This window comes from Charadrius vociferus, unplaced genomic scaffold (genome assembly GCF_000708025.1).
Source record: "Charadrius vociferus isolate BGI_N301 unplaced genomic scaffold, ASM70802v2 scaffold183, whole genome shotgun sequence".
NCBI classification, from domain to species: Eukaryota; Metazoa; Chordata; class Aves; order Charadriiformes; family Charadriidae; genus Charadrius; species Charadrius vociferus.
This window is the reverse complement of record NW_009648250.1, coordinates 3,654,045-3,670,540: the sequence shown is the minus strand read 5'-3', so window position 1 is coordinate 3,670,540 and position 16,496 is coordinate 3,654,045. Positions and strand designations below refer to the sequence as shown.

Sequence of the window (16,496 nt, the reverse complement as noted above, 5' to 3'; positions counted from 1 at the left end):
GCACAGCTTCCCTCCACCATCTACAAGTTTCACTATCAGCATCATACCATATATCAGGCAAGTAGATCTTATCAGCTGAGCAGCCTGAGCTATACTTGCTTGCTTAAACCAGCAATTTTAAGGTAATACATAGATCTCCACAAATTATTTCAGATTACCAAGGTGGGATGAAAGATGGATACCTCTCTCTTTGTTCCTCCCTACCCCCAACATTTTCTCATACCTGTGTTCATACCAATCAATACAGGACATTAGATACTAGCAGTTAAATATTAAACCTTTCTTCCTCCCCTCCCATTTAAAGCAAGTACGCTCAAGACACCAGAATTTTAATACCTCTGCAGTAAGTCCATTCACCTAGATGACACCAAAGTGATGGCAAATGCATACTTTCAAGCATGATGTTTTCAGAGAACAGGATATTTTTGTTATCCTGAAGTGGAAATTGTGTTCGTAGAATTACCTTAAGGGCTTCCAATAACAGTAAGTGGACATTGAATTAAAAAAGCAGAAGACACCCCCAATCTTGTTGTTCTGTTTTCAAAGAATGCCGAAGCTCTGTAGAGTCACATTAGCTCCTGTAGCTATTGTCTTTATCAGGACGGGCACAGGGGTGGTGGAGTGTGTACGCCATGTGTCCATCTCTCTCAAAAGAGAGAAAAAGTTACCTCTGTTGAATGTTACTGAATATGTATCACTGCTACTTGTGCACCCCACCCATGTGCCTGAGCAACCTCTACTCCCTATGGCTAGGGTGTAACTCCGGTCTGTTAACACCAACTCAGTAAGTTTTGCTGTACTGAAAGCTCACTGAGGAAAAGCCACCTCTTACAAAGTCTTCTTAGAAAGAAAAAAGACCACATTTGGTAGATGGAGGCATACAGTGTATCCAAGATTCTTCTATTAAACTGTTAATGCACAGTACTGTTTGAGCTTATGAGTAATAATTCTGAGTAAACAGCATGCAGATTTATTTGGCAAGTGTCAACTTTTAACTGTTTAACCACTTACTACTTCCACATTGCAGCTCTATAGTTTCTGTTCTTGACACCAAGAGCTTACCCTGATTTGAAGCAGCATTTACCACTGAAGTCCAACTTGACATAGGACTCCATGAACGGCATTGTTTTCAGAGAGACTATGCAAAAACATGCTGCCAAGCTGCCACAGAGAGCTCAACTCCTAGAACTACTGTGTGTGTCATTCTGCCGGTTTCAAACATTGACATTCCCCTTATTTCTATAAAATGAAAGTATACGCTATCAAAATGATCTACCACAGATGTTTTCAAAGTGAATTAATAACACCTTTGAGATTACTGCTAGAATTCCACTTGTTTATAGAAACAAAACTGGTTATTTACTGCACAGCCTGCTGCACGTTAAGCCTGTTAGCTTAGTTCTGGTCACTTCAAGACAGCACTAAACTTGGCACCAAGTGTACTTTAGCTATGTACATCACCCTTTGCTAAATAGCATTACAAAAATATTGACCGACATACTCTTAACAGCTTAGCAGTAGTGTCACAAGCCTTTCATGCTATCTGATATTGAGTTCACGCTTTTCAAAGTGTTTTCTTTCACAGGGGTATGGCACCCACAAGGCAATGCTCTGCTAATTTGCATTTTGGCCTGTAATTTTCAGGCATTCTTTAGTTATTTCAGAACACCCTGGTTCACCAGTCTGGCTATGTAGTCATCAAAACGTTATTTTAACCTTTATGTGCGTTTGAATCTTCAGTCAATTCATAGTTTTAGCTAATTTAAGGAGAAGATAGGAGTAAACTCACTCAACTAAGTTAACTATCTTTTGAGGGTAGGGGGTTTCAGAGAAGCGGAAGTCAAGACCTCTACTAAGATTATGAAGACTAGCTCTTAATGCTTTGACTAGATGAAGAAGAAAACTTTTTAAATTAGGAACATATGGCAGACAGTGATCACAGCTTTCATGAATACAAAGATTCAAGATTATCTTAAGTGCATGTACATATAAAGCTTCAGACTCAGATAAGCAGCTCCCAAGAGAATAACAAGCAAGCTCAGCTATCAGACAAGATACTGCTAAACCATCTAGCCTTTCTTCACCCAGCCAGTCTCCACACTTTAGAAAGTACTAGAAGCAGCACAATCACTTAAGAAAATGAGCCCAACCCAAGCAGCACAAAGAATTATTTCTGGAAAGAAACCAAAACTCAAGACAGCAGAGTTGGAAAGACTGAAATTGCCAGAAGAGCAGCAAAAACTTAACACTTGCACACACAGGGTTTACTTGGTTATAGGAAATATTGTACTGCACAAATACAGGACAGGTAACAGTCTGCAGATAGTTCTAGAGAGGGATCAGATTTAGTGGATCTCAAGCTGAATAGGTAAAAAAAAAAATTGCGGTTTTGCCAACAGGTAGGTGCCAAAACCCACAAAATAATCCCATGTTCTATACAACATCTGTAAGATTCTCAGTAGGAATACTGAGTCTAATTTCGGTGCTGTACCTCAAAAGAAAGATGAAGACTGAGTTCAGAAGAGAACCATACAAGCTATCAGAGTTGTAAAATGTCCACATGAACAACCACTGTTCAGGCTAACATAAAAATACAATGAATCTTAAGTGTTGCAAAGATGAAGGGAATAATGTCCTCTCCAGACTGACGGCAAGTAAGACTACTCTATAAAGGAATATTCAGATTAGATGAGGATGGCAAGAAAAAAATCCCTTTAACAGCAGAGACCGGCTAAAATGATTGCACAACAGCTCACAGTTACAACACTTACCAGTCTAACGCATAATGAAACATGGCACCTAATAAGGATGGCTTTAGTTCCTATTAGGGAAAAATTTGGATGAACTTTATGACTCTTCCTTCAGGAAAGCGCTTCAGTTTGTTTCTCCTCCGATACCTATACTAGTCAGATGTTACTGAAGAGCAAAACAGAAAAGCCAGGATTCACAGTTAAAGGACCAACAAACTTGAAAAGCTAGACAAGGTGCTTGGACTTGAGACAGCCACGTCATTCTGTGTATTTCCCACTTTAGTCTGAGATTTAGGCAAAAATCCAAAATAAATAAGCTTATTGCTACAAAGTTCAGACGATTCTGATTGGACTTAATTTTTTATTTAGTTATCATGGAGTATTTTTGCAAACACTTCAAAAGGGAGATGTCAAACGTGAATACACAAGAACTTGTTACATATTTTATGTCAAAATACAACAGTGACAGAACAGCAACAAGAACAGATCTAAGTTCCTGCATAAGCTTGAGTAATAGTTTCTGGTTTTCTAGTTTCAAACTAGTACACAATGTTTTTGCAACACCTTTAAGCATATGTCTCTACCATTTATCAGCGACTTGCCCACACATTGAAGTCTGTTAACCGCGTAACAATTTTTACAGCTTAACACAGATATCTGAATGCTGTTCTCCAGCCTCCTCCCAGGCAAACTGCACTGCTGCTGCAAGTCAGAGCCTCGCAAAGCCACAGTGAGGGGGGGCACTAGCTTCTGGAGCAACATGTGATATCACAGAAACTAATAGGGTATTCTATACAATCTAAAGTGTCAGCATCAAACAGAAAAAAAAAAATCAGACTTTGTTGATGTGCTGCAGAGCATCAGACAACAGAACAAGGCAACCCAAATCAATTTGATAGGGAACAATAGCTGACACCAAGACTACTTAAGAAACTTGTTCCAACATTTAGGCCACTGGGAAAAAGGAGGCCTTATCATTGCTCTCCTACAATCCTTACTATGAACCTGCGAAAAAAACCCAAAAGTTAAACAATATTTACATACTCCTATATCTCCTGTGCTTTCCCTTCATCTGCACTGTTGCTTCCACTTAAGTCAGTCTTATTTGTGAATGGGTATGGAGCAGAAGCAGGGACAGAGGAACTGGTGTTAAGATGAATGGCAAAAAAATGAACAGATTAGGGAGCCACACTTTTTCCTTTTCAGACCTCAGCAACCACTGCTGAGGAAGTAAATAATTTAAAAATCACACATTACTGAAACACCTAAACTCTAGGAGAGGAAGTAGCTGGAGAAATGACAGACACTATTCCTATTGCTCCCTCCTGTATAATGTATCTGAAATTACATTATTGGAAAGTTTTAATTTTGAAATTATCAACAAGTTTGTATTTATAATAATCATTCACTCATCAACATTAGAACAGATACCATTTACTAGAAATTACTTGACAATGCCTAGTTGTCAGCAATATAGTAAACCAGTACAAAAAAATTAGATTTATAAAGGTCACAACATCAATGTAGACTTCAGAAGACCATTTGCACAGTGTTTCATTATGCACTTAAACACAGCCTACATAAACATCCAAACTACTTATTTCAGTGGCTCCACAAAGATCTGCCAGAGAACAGAATTAAGTCTAATGTATACATTTATGCCATCAGTAAAGTTTTGTACTTCATTTAATTTCCATTTAAAAAGTTTGTTACATCAGTATGCTGAATAAAAGTGTTTCTATAGCATTCCTACTCTGCATATACTTTCCTATTAATTCTGAATTATCTCACGAATATTCATTTCAGTCTAGATACGCAACAGATTTGGAGTGATTTATTTGCATGTCTTTATTGGCATTGTCAGCAAATTAGTTCAATCCTGAGGCAGGATTTGAGAGGTGTAGAAAAGGAGAAAATTACTCTGTCTTCACAGAATGTTACAGCTCTCCTCACAATTGCTGAAAGCCTGTGGACAAGTTAAACTTGTAGCACCCGTCTCTCCCTTTCCTGTTGATAATCTGAGTTCTATTTTTCACAAATTAAAACTCTGATACTGGTTTCTGACCGGATTAACTGGTCAGAAATTTTTTGCTCATGCGTCTACTGCTGATAAAATAATAGTATGAGAAAGCTACCTCCACTAGCATTTTCCAATGTTTTTTTAGCACAGCTAACTAAAAATAATCTCACAGATCGGTATTTACATACAATATTCAAACAAAAGCTAGAGTTAAAGTATTGTTAATGTGAATTTTTTTTAAGATAGCTATTAGGTTGAACAAGTGGGCAGATGCACTTAAGGTCTCAGTCTGAAGCTGAAGCATTCCAATTACAAAACACAGGGAACTGAGATACTCTGGGTGCTGAACATCAAGTTGGAAGTGAAATTTAAGGTTTGCTCCGAGTTTGAAAAAAGTTACTCCTGCATAACGTCTTGTACTTGAGTTCATAAAAGAAGTAACACAAAGACAGGAGGCCAAGTTTAATTTTAAGTAATACTTTATTATTGTACTTCAATATTTTACCTTATGTTCCTCATACTGAAAAGCTGATTAGTATTACCAACAGATTTAAGCAATCTGACATTAAATCAACTTTTTAGAATTGGAACAACTAGAATGGTTTGAGAGAGCTCTTTTAAGAGTACTCCATGGATTATTTTGTTATATTTAAGATGCTTCTCAAGTGCACAACACTATGGTGCTCTGTTTTTAGCTGTTGGGAGTTTTGCTTTTGTATGGTGTTGCACTCACGTTAGAGTAGCAAAAGCTCATCTCTACCCCTTGTCCCCTCCTCAGACACCCACGTACCTGGCTGCCTTCTCTGCTTCAACTTCACAATTACCATTAGCAGTAATATTTTTTCAATACCTAACAATACATTCAATAACTCCTTTAGAACAGCACATTGGCAAGAGAAAACACAATATGCAGATGACCTTAAGGGTGAAATTAATGACTCAATACTTTGTGCACAAGATAACTGTTAACTTTTTTTAGGTTTGTGGAAAACTTGCAATAAAAATTATGCTGTTTAAAGTTTGCCCTGCAGTTTCCTAAATTAATCTATGAATTAGGATCCACATTCAGAAAATAATCTCAAAACTAAATGTCCCAATTCTAGCCTACTTGTTTGGAAATGTATCAGTGCTTAATAAAGGAAGTGAATCAACTGCTTTAATACTTATGCCTAAATTTGACTTTACTAGCCTGCCAAATACAGCTTCTTGGGTTTTTCTCACCATCTTAACTAGATCTGTACTTAAACAACATAAAAAACTGGGATGTGAAGCATCTTACTGAGATTGACAACTAATAATCTAAAACCAAGTTGTAGTATATTGAGAATTTCACAAAATTAGAATTACAAGCTAAACTATCTGTGACCCCCTAAGGCTGCCACGCCCCCTCCCTCCATGCTACTTGGGGAAAAAAAAGTTGCTAGAAGAAACATATTATAAGTTTTATTCTTCTCAATGTTTCTGTGTAACCTAAGTAGACAACTACTCCCAGCATCTAATTACAGTAAGAATAATGAAGTAGTCACTCCTTCAAGGTAGCCACTTAATGCCTTTTACAGTCTGACTTTGAAATTTGTGCCTCCTGCCCCAGATAGAAACACCTTGTATATCATCACTTCAAAATGAAAAGGGGAACCTACGCGCTCCTTACATGCCATACTTGTTGGATATCTAGATATCCCTCTGGAGAATGACTTTTTCCAGTTTTACACACCAAAGACAGGTTTTGTAAGAAGTTCAGCAAGACAGTATTTCAGTTTGGTAAACACAAGATTTTGAAAATCCAAGACTTAAAACACTAAATTTATTTTGCTGAAGAGTGAGTCACAAAGTCAATAATGAACACATGCAGAATCTGTGTGGAAAAAATTATAACTAAGATGGAACAAAATGGGACAAACCTAAGATGATAGAGTTTCTCATTAAATAATACTTTCTAAACAAATTCTCAGCAAGTTTTCAACTCAGGTGTTAGATTAACATTACAAGAAATCATTATCTGGATCTCAGGAGTTCAAGTTAATTTGTTCAAAATAAGTTTAACTATCCAGGTGTCTCTCACAGCAAACAGCAATTCACTCCCCTCATCTGTATCTTTAGGAAGCAATGCAAGTTTGTAAGTTAACATCAACTCCACCAGAGTACAGGGTAAAGAATGAAAGGTTTGGATAACTTTAATATGTGTACAGAAACACTTTCCACTCCAGTGAAAAACTGTCTTGTTTATTCATACTACATAGCACACATTCATCTTATTTGTTAGAAGTTACATGCTGGAGGAGTCCATGTTCTCTACAGATAAAACCAGACATTTTCCCCACAGCACAGAAGAAAACATTTAAACCAGTTTCTCTAATCCCAGGTTAAAAATTCGATACTCCATTTTCCAACCTATCTGAGGTAGAGATCTGGAGTCGGTCCTTCAATGTATTATTTCAGAAGAGAGCAATGTTTCAAAAGCATCGATACCTTGCTGCTCATGCACCATCAATGTTTTTAGACTGGAGAAATGTGGAAACCTAGTCCGGTTTTGAGTTCTTCAGCAATACACATTTCCATTAGATCTAAGAAAAGCTCATAAGCAATCCTAGAGCTGACTATCATTTAGAGTAGGAGATCAGAGAAGATTCCTAATCATACACACCCTTATAACCAGATATTTTACAGGCAAGTATCTGCTCAGTGCATTTAGATAGAAGAAAGGACTCCTGGTTACACATGATCTATTTCCTCATTTGCTTCACTAATAGTCTTATTGCTGTTTCAGACTTTTCTGTCCTCCAGTTCAGGGAGACTAATAGGCATTTTAGAAGCTGTACTTGAAACATTTGATCTAGTAAGCATTCAGGAATCTCAATGCAAGAAAAGGCTAATGCAATGATAAAAAAAGAGCAGCAAATTCTAACAATTTTTATGCTTGAACACTAGATGTTTTACATTTCTTGGCTACCAGCTACTCATTGGTGTTGCTATGCAGAAAGTTTTTCTAAGTCTGCTCATACTCAAATTTAATATAAAATTAATCATAAATCAGTGTTTTCTCTGTTCGGAGCACAATGAAACACAGTCACAAAGTTTTAGTCCATCTTTCATACAGTAAAGATAAACAACCTTGTGACATGCTACAGTAAGTCTCACAAACATACTTTTGTTAGCAAGCAGCTTAAGCAGCCTACCAGAACTACCTACCCACTCAGCAAGCAACAAAGACCTTCAAAAACAAACAAAAAAGCACTTTCCATAGCAGCAGACCAAAGTTAATCAAAATGACTGCTTAGTAAAGGAAATAATTTCCTGTGTGAATTTTGCTCAAATTATTATGTGTCAGGTCAAGAACATAGTTCTCAAACAAAAACAATTTTTATCTGTTAACAACAGGTTGCCAAGGAACTTTTGCTTGAGTTTTCGTAACCTGGCTGGGAAAATTCCTTCAGAAAATTTCAGAATAAACAGCAAAAATCTGAACTTTTCAGTGAAATGGGATATTTTGCCTCATAAAAATCCCATCTCCTCCTACTCTCAATCAAGTGTTTAGATATAAAACTTCCACAAGAGCTGAAGAAAACTAAAGGATGGGTGAAGAGTTCCTTAGAACTAAGTATCACGGAAGTGCTGTGTTGTGGTTTTGGCCTCAGCTGGCAACAAAGAACCACACCACCTGCTGATCACTCGCCCCCCACAGCTGTGGGGGAGAATCAGAAGAAAAAGGCAAAACTCAGGGGTTGAGATAAAGGCAGTTTAACAGAACAGAAGAGGAAAGATGAAAACAACCATGACACTGATAGAGGAATGTACAAATATGATTACAGTACCACTGCTCACCCACCAACCTCAGGAAGCCCCAGCCCACTCAGAGGGGAGACCTCCTGCCCCCTCCCCCAGTCAGCTCTCCCCAATAGCCTGGGAATGGCTCACATGGTATGGAATCCCTGTGTCCCCTGCCGGATCCCTGGGGAAATTAACCCTACCCCCACCGGAACTAGGACATGCTGTTCATACAAATTCAAATGAAAAATGGGATTAACTTCCAGACTGCAAGAAAATCTATTTTTCAGATCCTATCAACGTTATTAAGCAGCAGTGCATTTTTCCTTACAAAATTGTATATAAGTTATAGGACACAGCACTAACCACTCAACATAGAAAAATATAGAAACAAGACATTTGGAGACACATTCTTTAAGTAAAGTTAGCAATAATCAGACTGAAAACTGGATTTGGACATTTCTGGTTTATGTTTAATTAGACCAAACACCTATTTATGTGCATACAGCACTTTTCCAAGGCTTCTGGTGATAGCATTTCTACGTATTTTAGTAGGAACAGTTAAGTAGGGACAGATGCACATCCACACCTACAACATTTTTCACACAAATCTGCTACTGTGTTATGAAGACAACAGAACCTTGCACTGGAAAAAATCATAGAATCATGCTAGTAAAAAATAATAGAAAATGCTACTAACTCAGATTATCTGAGATTTAATTATATACTTTCAACTTGAATCCAAGCTATTGTTACAAGATTGCATTACCTTTTGCTGTTTTCCTTGTCTTGTCTTGCCTTGATCATGGTATTTAGTTGCATATTACAAAGAGAATGCTTTTAAATAATGTATTGCTTTAATATTTTAAATGGTATGATGGTTTACTTAGAAGTGCGGTGCCATAATATTTCCCTCTCCACTGAAGAATGAAAACAACTACTATTTGTCTTGAATACTGTTAACACTACAGAGTAATAAGGAGTATGCAAGAAATTGAAAAACATCAAATAGCCTTGAAACTGGAAACTACACATGCTGAAAAACCTATCAGATTCAAACAGTGAAGTCCAGTGTTATTACATTAGGACAGCAAGATGCAAACTGAACTGTTTCTTGTCAGTTCAGCATATACAGAAAGAATTTTATTTCTGCTTCCTAATTGCAGACATACCTTTCTTCAGTTTATATAATATTCCAGAACAGGAGCCACTTTCTTTTAGCAATAAGTCAAACAGTAATTCTAATAAAATAATGAAAAAGCATTCATTACTTCTATCCTGATATTAAATCTAATTAAATACTGAAAAAATTGGGTAGTGGAATTATCTGTGAAACCTCTCATTCCACTCCTTTAAATGTGACGGCAGATCTGGTACCAATTTATTTATTTATTTATTCAAAAGAACCACCAAATTCTTGCAAAGTGTGGAAGTTTAAGCTGTCCAAACTGAAGTCAATATTAAAAGAAGCTTCTTTTTTTGTAGTGGAAAACCTGCCTAATTAATCAGGCTTCTTCACAAAGGGAGGTCACTTTTGGAATGCTAGAACTCATGCTCCTCAACACTCATTAGCCATCTGAAAATGAGGTTGAATAAGATGACTTAAGTTTACCAGTAATACCAGACAGAAAAAGAAAAGCAAAAAATACCTCATGATAGGTGCTGGGGAGTAAAGCAAGAGAAGAAAATTCAGTGTTGGCAAATGCATGTTTGTTTGTTTTTTTTAATGTGACACAAACAATTCCAAATTCACACATACAATGACAAAACTACTACCACTAAGAACTTCTGTATTAAGAATAGGTGGTTCCATAAAATTGCCAGCTCAGAACTCAGCAACAGTTAAGGACAGCCTTAGAAGAGGGAAAAGAACAGCACGAAAAATACTTCCCATGAGGCTGTACAGAGCAGAGTTTAAGACAGGATTTGGGTTTTCTCCCTCATTCATTCCTGCATGGTAGTATGCAATGACCCAGCCTGTTTTTCTCTTACCTGGACTTCAGGTTAAGTTCTGTATTTCACCAGCTAAATCATTCACCAAACCTAGTCTGAATTTTAGCTCAGAGTTATCAAGTTTCATGTCCCCACAACTCCATACCTGACAACCCCCCCATGCCAGTAAAACAGTTTTTGAAATGACAGTTCTATGGATGTGTAATCCAGCAACTTGTTCAGTGTATCCTCTTGAGACATTTCTGTCAGGTATTGCAATAGTAACAAATTACAGTATTTTTGCCTCAAGAATACTCCACAGTTAACTTCAGGGGTTTTTTTTCACTAGACTACAGAGAAGAATCGTGGTTTTACAACTTCATTTTGTATGATTTAATGTCACCTCTGTATCAAAGTGAAAGCAAAATGCCAAGCTAAAAATGGACTAAAACTCTAATTGAGATGATTATTTTTTTCAGAGAACCATTACCAAACGGCAGCACTTTAAATGTAAGACCATGTACTGCTTATTGTAAGGATTTCCCAATAAAAGACGAAACTTCCTAATTACACATAGTACTTATATAAGCAATACCTCAAGAAGTTCAAGGTAAAAATACATACTTACTTAGATATATATTTTAATTTGTATTCCTGTAACAGCTGCATAACCCAGATGCAGAAATTGAATTGTGCTAGGTATCGCAGTTATACTGAATACCTTGGGGCAGTGCCTATTTTGTACCTGAAAATATAATGGATGCTTTGCATGCTACGTACTTTAAAAAGACCTGACCTGCAAGCCCTTTAAGTAAAATGAAAATAACAGAGTTCATTGGAAGACATAAGGAATAGATCAGGAAAGCTGAACCAAAATGCTGATGGAAGAATAGGGCCTTAAAAGACAAGTAGACAAAAGTCAGCATTCAGATACAGTAAAAGCAGCCAAATGATGAAAGAGAGAAGCCTAAAACCAGAATGATAACCTAGGAGAATTGACTCTAGGCTAACAAGTTTAGCATCTAGGACAGATAAGAAACAATTCAATAATCAGTGAGAGAGGATGGACAAAAGCATTAAAAAGTCATTCAAACATAATGAAAGCTTTTTCTTTTTCAAGCTAGAGAGCTCAAGAAAGGTTCACAGTTGTTAGCTCAGTTCTCAACTCTTATCTATAGAGAACAAGCAAATCAATTCCTTTGAAACATATTTAACACACAGCTTCAATCTTGCAGCTTTTACCTGTCATAAATACCTTGAGTACTTTAATGACTGTACAGGGAAGCTTATAACTCTCCACAAGTACCACCAGATCTAATGACAGAATGAGAAAGGAAAAATCAGAAAAAAACACACCCAACATACCTTGTGTTGTTCTATTGCATCTACCCACTGTTGTCTGTGGTCTGGGTCCTGAGCTCGGAGGTACCAAACGCTATCGTTTACGCTAATGTCAAATCTGCATTCGTCAAAGTCATGGGGCTGTGACAGAAAAGAGTGTAAGAGTAGCTAAAATTAACAACATTGTTGACAATACCTCACAAAATATTTTGACACACTAAAACACTGTAATTAGAAAACCTGTTCTATATGGTCTTGAATTCATTCTAGATTCTAAATTTCAGTAGCTGTCTCAAATAACAAACACACACTCTCATAATGAAAAATGCCAGTCTTCTGAAATAGAAAAGCCTGTTTAATACATTCTTATTAAATAAAATTGCCACAATAAAGTACCACACGAACATTGACCAAAACTTCACAGTTCAAAACAAATTCTTTAGCAAAATAACTACTGGAAACAGCCAGGTAAAATATATATTTACAGATTTTTTTATTATTATTATTTCAAAGCAGGAAAAAAATAAGGTTATTGCTATCAGTATTGATTTTAGATGGAAGGGATACATACATGGTAGCAAAGAACACCAGGACAGAACCATAAAAGCAGACTATAGCAAAATTACAAGGAAAAGCAGGAACTAAAGGAAGCTCTGCCTCAACTATTTTCACCATGTAAGACAGAATTGTCAGATAATTGGGAGCAACATGCAATCCTTTCCAATATCACCATCTGAATGCATCTAACTTTCAGTTCACATGCCTCAAAATATTAAAAAGCTTTTACTAGCATTACAATGAAGCTGGTATGGAAAGTACAGGGAGACAAAAGAATGATCTAATCTGTCCCATGCCATGACACTGTCAGTTCAAAGCTATTCCTGAGCAAACATCCAACTGAGCACAACATTCCACCCCACCTCGAAAACTATTCTTAAAGGAACATAACACAGGTATAGCTGAATACCTTTTTCAATTTGAATACAAAGAAAAGTTACACATGCAAATAACCATAGGAAGCTAACAGGCTCTACAGTGAGAGCAAATGACACTATCTGAATCGTAGAATACCAGGTTGGAAGGGACCTCAAGGGTCATGTGGTCCAACCTTTCTTGGCAAAAGCACAGCCTAGACAGGATGGCCTAGAACCCTGTCCTGCTGAATCTTAAAAGTCTCCAATGTTGGGGAATCCACCACTTCGCCAAGGAGATTATTCCAACAGCTGATTGTTCTCATTGTGAAAAATTCTCCGCTTGTGTCCAATTGGAATCTCCCCAGGATTCACTTGTATCCATTACCCCTCATCTTTTCCATGCAACTCCTTGTAAAAAGGGAGTTTCCCTTTTCTTTGTAGCCAACCTTTACATACTGGAACATGGTGATAAGGACCACAAATATGGATTCCAGATGCTAAACACAAGTCTACATATGTTAGCAATATCCTTTACAATATAAGAACCATTCTGCTAATATGTTGGTACCCCATGGGGTCACAAGACCTGCCAGCAAACCTGCTCTTGCATGGGCGCCTCTCCACAGGTTCACAGGTCCTGCCAGGAGCCTGCTCCAGTGCAAGCTCTCCACAGGGCCACAGCTTCCTTAGGGCACAACCACCTGCTCTGGCATGGGGTTGTCCATGGGCTGCAGGCAGGTATCTTCTCCACCATGGACCTCCATGGGCTGCAAGGGAACAACCTGCCTCACCACAGTCTTTACCAAGGTCTGCAGAGGAATCTCTGCTCCAGCATCTGCAAGACTTCCTCCCCCTCCTTCTTCACTGACCTTGGTGTCTAAGTAGCTGTTTTTCTCACATACTCTCAGTACTCTCTCCCAGCTGCTGTTGCACAGCAGTTTTTACCCTTTCTTAAGCATGTTGTCAGAGGTGCTACCATCATTGCTGATTAGCTCAGCTTCGGCCACCAGCAGGTCTGTTTTGCAGCCAGATAGAACTGGCTCTGTCAGATACAGGGGCAGCCTCTGGCATGTTCTCAGAGAAGCCACCTCCATAGCGCCCCTGCTACCAAAACCTTGCCACATAAACCTGATACAGGATGTTAAGTCTTCTAGTCCAGACCCCTTTTCAAACTGCATTTGCTACATTATTATTACTATATATGAGAAAGATGTGTACATGCTTCAGGTTAGCAAACCTGCCACATCAGTGCATCAGGCTTATATGCCTGTTCCCAGCCACCCATAGCCAGGCCTGCCTTTAGCCCTGTAGTGGGGGACATATATCTACAACAATGGAAAACTCTCCCCAAAATCACCGAAAAATCAAGTGTACAAGAATTAGCTATCAAAGTCTTTCCTGCTGCGACAGCATTCCTCTGTCTGATCTCTGTCTCTCTCTGAAGCCCTTCAGGAAGAGTTAAAAGCAATTACATGCTGCATAGTTAGAAAGACTTGCCAAAAATAATCTTAAAAGCCCGCAGTACTACTGATTTCACACTTCCATACACAACTTATTCCAGTTGTGTATGCCACAGCCACCTTTGCTTTTTTTCCCCACCCGCTCCATCTCTAACCTAAGCACCTTCTAATGTGATTTAAAACGATCACATCTCTGACCTTTTCAAAGGCAGGTTTATGTATTCCCTTTCTTTGCAGAGCAACTTTTAATATATTTGAAAATCTATGGCTTGTTGCTAAGACAGGGAAAATAAATGTTTTCCTTGAGGTCTAGTTAAAACCTTTCTGGGGCATTCACTGCAGGCGCATTTCTGCATTACCTATAGTTAAGAGACCAGGCCACCTAAAAGTCAGGCCTAGGGTTACACTCAGCTCACTGTGCAGTTCCATGTTACAAAAAAGCCAGCTGATCAGGTGGTCCTGTTAGACAATTTGCTTGAAGATAAGAAATATCCACTAACAAGGCTAAATACTGCTTCAAAAGGAAATTCGGCAAGTGATACATGACTTGCTCTTGACAGATGCCTGTTACCTGTTTACTGTCTTACAGCACTCGTTAATTGCCTATTTTCCATAATTTTTGGCAACTAACATCTGACCCATTACTCCCCCCTCCCCTCCCCCATCTCTTATTCTGTTTTGCGGTTTGGTTGGTGTTTTGTTTTGTTTTTTTGGGGTTTTTTTTTTTTTTTTTTTGGGGGGGGGGTGTTGGTTTTTTTTGTTTTGGGTTTTTTTTTTTTGGTTGGTTTGTTGGTTTTTTTAAAGACAGGCTCCACTGTAAGAACCCTGAATTACCTGAACATGTTTTCTAATATGCATTTTACCAAGAGCAAATAAAGCACCTGAATCACATGTGAGTTCATCTTTTCTCAACACAGAACAAATAAGGTTGTCAGTTAGCACTCTTCTCACCCAGGAATGAGTTCACATTTCATCTTCATTGATAACCTGACAGACCTCAGTATTTAACTTTCTGGTATCATCTGTTAACATTCTCCTCCCCACTGAGCTATGGACAAACTTCCTTGGTTTCCCTCTTACTATAAATGCTTTTATTGTTTTCTGTAGCTGCATGTAGCAGAGACCACACAAAGCATTATCCACCACTTCTCAAGTCTGTCCTTTATTCTTCTCACATCCTCCTCAGACTAGTTTGAGCCTCTCCTTACACGTGCTGGAAGTTTTTCCATATCTCTTCACTTTCTTCCTGTAGATCTCGACTCATTTCACTTATATCTCCTTTTTTTCCCCGAGGTTCACTATTTCTAGCCTAGTGTTCGCTTTCCTCCTTATGCTCAGAAGTGATTATAAAATGATACAGTTCTTCACCAGCCACCTGACAAGACACCGGAGGATAAACAGGGATTTTTATCAGTAAGCAGCTAAGGACCTGTGCTGAAGCCAGCATATGTCCTACTGCCCTTTCACAACCAAGATAAGGCAAGAAAGAGGAATGCGTTAGTCATGCAAGGAAGTAGGAAGTAAGTCAGAGTTCACTATCTACCCTCAGGACCTAAAGCAGGTTGGAGAACTTCAGCTGCTTTTTCCTAACACCCCCACCAGGCAGCAGCCTCAAGCAGAATATGTACCTAAACTGAGAGGGCACTGGGGAACGAAACCCAGACCGACATGACACTGTGAATGGGAGCACCTGAAAACCTTTAAAGGATTTTCTAAGGCAAGTTGGGCAGACTTTAGGAGTCCATGGCAGAAGCAGTCTGTGAGCACACCAAGAGCTCCTTCCAGAGCCAGCATTAAAAAAAAATCCACTTAAATCATAATTTCATGCAAGAATATGCTGCAAGAAACAGGTGTCCAGCTTCCCCAAACACCCTTTCTGTATGTCTCCCAAGGCATCTACAGAGAATCCTGCCGAAATAAAGGCAATTGCAAGTATTCAAATGTCTTAGATCTTTCTGTATAAAATCAACCAATACTAGCTCTTAAATTCTAAACAAGCAAGAACAGTTTACATGAAGAAACATTTACTTGGCTACAGTTACTGAGGAAGTCTGTAGCCAGGTCAGGTCTCATGAGTCATAGCTGACTGTATTGCCACAAAACCCTTCCTGCTATACAGCTCTCAAGCCTGAGGTATTAATGAAACAAGCTTTAGAGCGGTATCTGCTTGAAAAATACCGGTTCAAGTGCTTAAGGCAAATCACACAGGGAAGCTTAAGTGTTTTTATATACTTCATGACCTTCAAGAGTACTCCATGAGAAAAAAAAAAAAATAATACTTGAACAAAAACTTTTGCTTGCTCTCTCAGCCGTT

At 38.2% G+C, this 16,496-nt stretch overlaps 1 protein-coding gene across 1 annotated transcript in view; it reads right to left on the bottom strand.

Annotated features, from left to right (window-relative positions):
* Positions 1–16,496, bottom strand: part of COL4A3BP (collagen, type IV, alpha 3 (Goodpasture antigen) binding protein) — an 85,800-nt gene that overhangs the window by 40,530 nt on the left and 28,774 nt on the right. The window contains exon 3 of the mRNA XM_009884301.1: positions 11,833–11,949. Within this exon, the coding sequence (XP_009882603.1) occupies positions 11,833–11,949 (117 nt within the window). The remainder of the gene's footprint in view (positions 1–11,832; positions 11,950–16,496) is intronic.